The sequence below is a fragment of the Rhincodon typus genome, chromosome 13, assembly GCF_021869965.1.
Source record: "Rhincodon typus isolate 14 chromosome 13, sRhiTyp1.1, whole genome shotgun sequence".
In the NCBI taxonomy this organism is placed as follows: domain Eukaryota; kingdom Metazoa; phylum Chordata; class Chondrichthyes; order Orectolobiformes; family Rhincodontidae; genus Rhincodon; species Rhincodon typus.
The window spans coordinates 61,863,694-61,871,389 of record NC_063344.1 but is presented as its reverse complement, the minus strand read 5'-3'; the positions used below and the strand labels follow the sequence as shown (position 1 = coordinate 61,871,389).

The 7,696-nt window shown below is 42.9% G+C and overlaps 1 protein-coding gene across 1 annotated transcript in view; it reads left to right on the top strand.

Moving 5' to 3' along the window:
- Window positions 1–7,696, top strand: part of aire (autoimmune regulator) — a 49,401-nt gene that overhangs the window by 24,209 nt on the left and 17,496 nt on the right. The window contains exons 9-12 of the mRNA XM_048604129.1: window positions 1,939–2,047; window positions 4,314–4,502; window positions 5,285–5,427; window positions 5,598–5,694. Coding sequence (XP_048460086.1) covers window positions 1,939–2,047; window positions 4,314–4,502; window positions 5,285–5,427; window positions 5,598–5,694 — 538 coding nt within the window. The remainder of the gene's footprint in view (window positions 1–1,938; window positions 2,048–4,313; window positions 4,503–5,284; window positions 5,428–5,597; window positions 5,695–7,696) is intronic.

Sequence of the window (7,696 nt, the reverse complement as noted above, 5' to 3'; positions counted from 1 at the left end):
TACCCTAGGGAAAAGACCTTGGTTATTCACTCTATCCATGCCCCTCATGAGTTTATAAACCTCTGTAAGGTCATCCCTTAGCCCCTGATGCTCCAGGTAAAATAGCCCCAGCTTATTCAGCCTTTCCCCATAGCTTAAGACCTCCAACTCTGGCAACATTCTTGTAAATCTCTTCTGCACCTTTCAAGTTTAACAACATCATTTGTATAGCAGGGAGACCAGGATTGAATGTGGTATTCCAAAAGTGGCCTAAACAATGTCCTGTAAAGCCACAACATGAAATCCCAACTCCTATACTCAATGCACTGACCAATAAAGGCCAGTGCACCAAACGCCCTCCTCACTACCCTGTTTACCTGCGACTCCACCATGAAGAATGCCCACTCAGGAGGGGTGCTAGAGGGCATACTGTGACCATGGAATTAGTTATTCAATATGCCAAGACCATCTCCTCCAATGTGGTGCTGAGTCAATGAATTATTTTTGATGTACGGTCATGGTTGCTATGTAGGTAAATATGGCTGATAATCTGCATTCAACTGGGTTCCAAGAACATTAATGATCTAGTTAGTTTATTTACACGGTGTTGGCTTTAATGGATAAGTAATGGCTAGAATACAAGGTGACTTTCTTTGCCCTTCTTCAACTAGCACAATGATTTTTCCTGCTTGTACCCAAGAGTGTTGTGTTGTCTGGTTCCTCTTTAAACAAGTTACAGACAACTCCGACCAGAATGTTATGAATGAATTTGCCCAGGTGTCCTACAACACCAAAGCACTCAATTCAATATGTACACAACCTGGCACTAATACAAAACATCCCAACTTTATTAAGAACAAAGTTACAATAATCTTTAGTACTAAACATAGTACCTCTAATCCTGTTTGGCCCCACAAGGTTACAATATTTCCCAAGCCTCTTGTAAATTTATGCAGTCGCTCTCTCTGTGGCTCTCTCTCTGGGTCTGCGAAGTTACTTTCTTTCTCTCTCTCTCTGGATGGTCAACTGGTCTCTGTCTTTTGTCATGCTGATCTCCTCAGAAGGCCTCATGATTCCAAGAGCAGTTCCCCAGAGCAATTTGCAGGTGAACCATGTTTTTATACCTTTTAGACGGTTTTCTGGAACTTTCTATAGTTCTGGCCAATTAGCGAGACACACTTAATAGTTTGAAACAAGAGTCAATCATTTAGATGGCAAGCTACTGTTGGTTTCTTTATGTAGCAGGACCTACATAACTGACATCTACTGCTACAATTGACAGACCTCAGTTTAACATCTGATGCAATAGATGGCACTTCTGACTGTACTGGAAAAGAGCCAGTTTAAATTATGAGCCAATGTTTTGGTGCCACTTCATATTAGTCCGAAACCTCCAGCACCCCAACCAAGGTGCCAGTTTCCATGTACAAGCAGAGGCAGTGGGAATAAGTTTAACTCATGGCATTGCTGTGAAATTCAAATTGCCTATTATGCATACTGTCCAATTTTCCAGTCCATTTCCTTCATTCTGATTTTGTGGGATATTTGACTTTGGGGTGCATCACAACCGTGATAAACAACTTCCTATGTTGACCCTCATTACAAAGCTTTCAGTTCCAATACTTACTACTGCACATCCCATTTTTGTTATAAAACTCTCAGTTACAATACTCTTTTGCATTGCCAATCCTCATTATAAAGCTCTCAGTCATAATATTCTCTATAACACATTCTACCCTCATTGTAAAGCTGTTATAACAGCCTGTTACAAATTTAACCTTTATCATATAGATTCCAGTGTATAATATAATTACATACGAAACCATATCACTCTTATATTTGCATCTTAAACTTTCGTCTGTAGATTTATAATAATGTATTTGCTCTCCCAATGTATTCCTGACGATTTGTCTGAACTGCTCCATCACAAATTATGGTTTTATTTCTTTATCTGTTCAGTGGTACCTGGAGATGTTTATCCTGCACTAACAAAGGTGGTGACACCCGAGCTACATTATCCTCAACATCTGAGAAGAATCAGCAATCGCAGAGCACAGCAGGAGTCCAAGTAAGTCACGTCCAACTGAGGTCACCATCAACCCACTCAGTTCTACAGAACATAACTTCAAAGCAGTTGAAGTAACATCCGTCACCAGTGAGTTAACTATGTTTAGTGTCATACATGCTATTAATATAGAAAGCGCCAACAAAAAACTGCCCAAAGCAACCCAAGATTGGCATCCTTAGTGATCCAAATAGTACTGTCATATAAATATAGATCAAAGGCCTCCTTTTTAAGCCATGTCATTCACGACCGTCCTATGATTAGAAAAATCACAATGGCAGTGATGTCTTGCAGTACAATTGGTACCAGTGCTAAGTGAAACCAGGTTTCACCTAAGCCATTTTCCTTCAATGACTGTCCAATGACATATACATTTCCATCTCAAAAATACTTCCCAATAATACCTTTAACTTCCACTTTACAATAATACCCATACCTTCATCTCTAAAACACTACCAAGTTAAAATCTCACTTCCAAACCCAGGATACTGCTCAATAATCCCTGTCTATTCCATTTCTAAAACTCAGGGGCCAAGTGTAGAAAGAAGACGAGGATAGAAAGCAGAGAGTGGGAATAAAGGATAGTAATTTTGAGTGACAGAGATGGAAAGTCGTTTCCTTGAAGGATGAGTGAGTTCACTAAGATTACTGATGTTCAACATTTGTATTAATAATAGGCTTTGGAATCATAAATCCAAATTTGCAGAGGACACCAAATTGGGGAGATAGTCAATAAAATATAATGCAAAATAATAAATTCCAAGAAGACATTAATATACTTGTGGAATAAGAAAATAATTGGTAAACAAATTTGAATAGAGTTAAGTATGAGATACTAATACACTCTGGTAAGAAAATTAATGAAGTCTCATAATATTTGGATAATAAGAACCTAACACATTCTCCCCGTGTCTGCTTTCCTCTGGGTGCTCTGGTTTCCTCACACAGTCCCAAAGCTGTGCAGGCGAGGTGGATTAGCCATGGGAAATGCAGGGTTACAGGGATAGCATAGGACAGTGGGTCTGATTGGGATGTTCTTCAGAGGGGCCGAATGACCAGCTTCCACACTGTAGGGATTCTATGATTCTATAAATAGGATGGATGAGGAGAGAGACCTCGGAGTGCAAATAAACAAATTACTAAAAGCTGTGATGTAGGTTATTAGGCTATTTTTAAAAAAAACAAACTAAATGCTAAAGTTTCTTTCCAGAGATACAAAATTGAAAACTGGGGAAGATATAAAAACTTGAGGTTCAATTACCTTTATAGATATAGAGGGTTCGAGGAAAGCTCATAAATCCAAGTCTAGAAATGGAAGCTTATGCCTCTGAAGAAAGACTGGAACTCTTTTCTCTTGAAAAGAGAAGGCTATTATATAACTTTTAAATTAGGAAAGGTTTTAGTTGAGTACACACTGATATAAAATTTCCACTTTTGCTGGAGTGCAAAACTAATGATCATTAATATGCGAGTCACCAAAAAATCAAATAGGGAATCCTGAAGGAACTTATTTATCCAGTGTGATGACGATGTAAAACCCATTAGCACAGGGAGTAGTTGAAACGAATAGTAGAGTTGTGTTTAAGAAAAAGCTAGACAAGAATATGAAGGCTGATTGTGTTATAACAGCAGAGAAGGGAAGAGGTTTCAGTATGAACGCCAAAGATTGGTTTGGTGAATATCTTGTTTCTCTGATGTGTATTCTATGAAATTCTACGAATTATATCCTCATTTTAATCTTTACAAATATTGCTCAAAACTGCTTTTATTGCCACCTACAGAACATTAGTTAATAATGTGTCACATCTCAATGCTAGCTACCTGTACGTTCATCTGTGTATTTATCATCCCAACATCCATATCTCCAAGATACATTGACTAACTTCACTAACACTTCAGAAGTTAACCAAAAACTTTGGCAATAATTTGAATTATATTCCTAACAATCTACCCAAATCAATCCAGAAGAAAGCCGCCTTGGTCATTTCACCAGGTCTCCCTCATCTTTCAGCTGCACTCCCCTTATTCCCCCATCATATTTCCCTCAGCCCTCATCCTACACTCTGCTCCTGTCACTACACATCAGTATTTTGCACTCCAATTCTTCACACAGCATGGTCTTCTCTTTCTGACTGTTTTCCCTCCATTAGCTTCCTTCCCATCCATTTTGCTGGAATTGGGAATTGCATTTTGTCAGGGATTTGTTTTATAAGTTTGTGTTGACGATTCCTCACTTTCCTATACAGTGATTGTCTGTTTTGTGCACTAGGTGGTCTTATATCAGCAGAAGTTGGTGGGAGAGTTGGAGCAGCTGCTGAGATCATCACCATTTACCAACAAAGAACATCCTCCTAGCATTGGACTGCCATCCACAGCAATAACCACAGCACCATCTTCAACATCCTCTTCAGCTTCATCTTCCTCTTCAGCTTCTTTTACTGCCAATCAGAAACAGCGGGTAACACAATTCATCGCATGATGTTTGCGTTTATTCCTGTACCAGTCTTCCCCATACTATCACAGTCTCAGCTCCAAGGTTCCCCCATCTCTTACCCATTCTGCAATCGCGGACACAGCATGGAATTTCCAACTCTCACCCACTCCGCCCCTGCATCCCATTTTCATCGACACAGTTCGGGATCAATGTTCCTCATTGTCTTGGAACTCACTCTTCTCTCCTTCATGATCAGTCTGGATGCCCATTCCCCAGTCCCACCATAGCAATCTTAAGCTTTCCCTTCTGAACTCATCACATGACATTTTGACATCTATTTATTCCCCCTCATCCATCACATGACTACAATTTGGGACCTCTGTGTTTTCCTTTTGTCACTCCATTATGATATTTTCCCTCTTCTTCTGTTATTGATGGCATAAGACAGTGCCTTATTTGAACAATGGTAACCTTCATCCTGCATCCTATAGTCTAGTTCTCAATGTTTCTTCTTCTCTATCCAAGTACCTGCTTCTCCATCCATCTCTACTTCATTTCTATCCATCCTGTTACCCTATACCTTTAATATTCCTTCTTTTCTTCCCTCACTGCTATCCTAGTCCCCTCTCTTTTCATAATTGTAGCCCTTCCCCCTTCTCTTTATCCCCTTTCTCTTTAAAATCAACTTCTGTCCTTTCTGCATCCAGCTGCCCCAGGCTAAAGGCAGGAAGTTCCATTCTTGCTCAGTCATTGCACTGTCTGGGACGAGTAATGCTATTCCTAATGCCACGTGTTTATATTTTCAGATCCTGTTGCAGACCCGTGAAAATCAGCCCCTGAACCCCAGCTGTGGGGTGTGCAAAGCTGGAGGAGATCTGAAATGCTGCACCCAATGCCATGGAGGCTTCCACTCCCACTGCCATTTCCCTGCCGCCCCTGAGGACATGAGGTATGTAATCAGAGCAACTGGGACAGCATTTGGAGATGTTAAAGTAACTATATACCATGAGCTCAGTGAGACTGGTGTCGGGTCCAGATTAAAGTAAATGCTGAACCCTCAATAAGAAATTGAAATCATCATTCTGTACAGAAAGCTTTATAATTTCATCTGCATTACAGGACGGGGAGATGTATCTCCTGTACAAACACAACAGTGCTGAACACATCTACTGAGCCTGAGTTACAACTGAAGCCCCCAACCACACAAACAGCTACGGTAAGTCAGTGTCATTTTATGACCCAGTACCACAGGTAACTGTTATTCAGGCGTTTATTTAACTGATAGCGGATTCTCAGTGTACTGTTTGCATATGTTTTAAAACTCATAAAAAGTTATCCTGACTTCAATTCCTGCTCAGTTCAATGTATACTGGGTGGTCTCTACTATCTTATTCAATTGCTCACGCTTTAGGTTTGTATCTGGGCAGAGTGTTAGGAGAATGTTGAGCAGCAGGAGCATTACAGCTGAGCCTGCTGTGTCATTACCTAATGCCCAATGCATGCACACATTTTCTACCAGGCTTCACTTGATAATGATCAGGGATAGAAACACTGACTTATTTCTTTTTCCCTCCCAAATGCAAGGTTCATGGCACCAATTTCAGCAACCCATCATAGGTCAAACTGGGATTAATAAACTGAGAACAAACTAGAGAGTAAATGAAAACTATACTGGTGTGTATAGTGCAGCACTTCAATGTGTTGGTTAGACATGCAGATATGAACTGTGCACGTCTATATATGGGCTACAGTAAAGGAAGAAATAGCACTTGTTTTGTGCCTTTCACAGTTTCAGGACATCCCAAAGCAATTCACAGCTAATGAAAATATTCTCAAGTGTAGTCATTGTTGTAATGTAGGATACACAACAGCTGATTTGTTCATGGCAAGATTCCACAAACAATAATTAGATAATTGACCTGAAAGATAAGTATTGATTAGGTCATGCTCTTCTTCAGATAATGTCATGGAATCATTTTTAAGTCAACACTAAACAGAGGAGAAAAAAAACCGTAAGTACGGTAAACTTACTGGTGCCTACCACCCAAAACGGGCCTACTCCACCTCCCAAATCCCCAACCCTACCCAGGACCTTCCCCACAATGTGCCCGCCGCCATTGGCCATGTGGCCACTGTCGGAGCAACCACGGATGACGTCACATCCTCTGCCGCCGGGACCACTTCCGGGACAGCGAACGCCATCGACACCGCTGCTGATACCACCGCCTCTGCTTCTGAGGCCAACACCACAGACACTGAGGACGCACCTACCGTCACCGCTACTGCCGCCTCCTACCCCGCTCCGCCCACTGCCGACGCAACTCCGCCCACCGCTGCCGACGCAACTCCGCCCACAGCTGACGCCGACGTCACTCCGCCCACAGCCTCCACAGCCAGCAGCTCCAGAGGAGACAGTAGCATCCAGCCCTGCCGGATCTTCACCATCCCCCCAGACCTCCCCCTTACTGAGGACGAACAGTCAGTCCTCAGTAAAGGGCTCACCTTTGTCCCCCTCCACCCACACATCAACGAATACCGGTCACGTTTGGACATAGAGCAGTTTTTCCGCCGCCTCCACCTCCACGCTTACTTCTTCAATCACGAGCCTAACCCTCCCTCTACTGACCCCTTCTCCCGCCTCCAACACCTGCCCCTACGCCTCCCCCTTCACCCCCATCCCAGGCCCCAAGAAGACTTTCCACATCAAGCAGATGTTCACCTGCACATCTGCTAATGTGGTATACTGCATCCACTGTTCCCATTGTGGCCTCCTCTACATCGGGGAAACCAAGCGGAGGCTTGGGGACCGCTTTGCAGAACACCTACACTCGGTTCGCACTAAACAACTGCACCTCCCAGTCGCGAACCATTTCAACTCCCCCTCCCATTCCTCAGACGACATGTCCATCCTGGGCCTCCTGCAGTGCCACAACGACGCCACCCGAAGGTTGCAGGAACAGCAACTCATATTCCGCTTGGGAACCCTGCAGCCCAATGGTATCAATGTGGATTTCACAAGTTTCAAAATCTCCTCTCCCCCGACCGCATCCCAAAACCAGCCCAGCTCGTCCCCGCCACCCTAATCTGTTCTTCCTCCCACCTATCCCCTCTTCCCACCTCAAGCCCCACTCCCATCTCCTACCTACTAGCCTCATCCCTTCCCCTTGATCTGTCCGTCCTCCCTGGACTGACCTATCTCCTCCCTACCTCCCCACCTA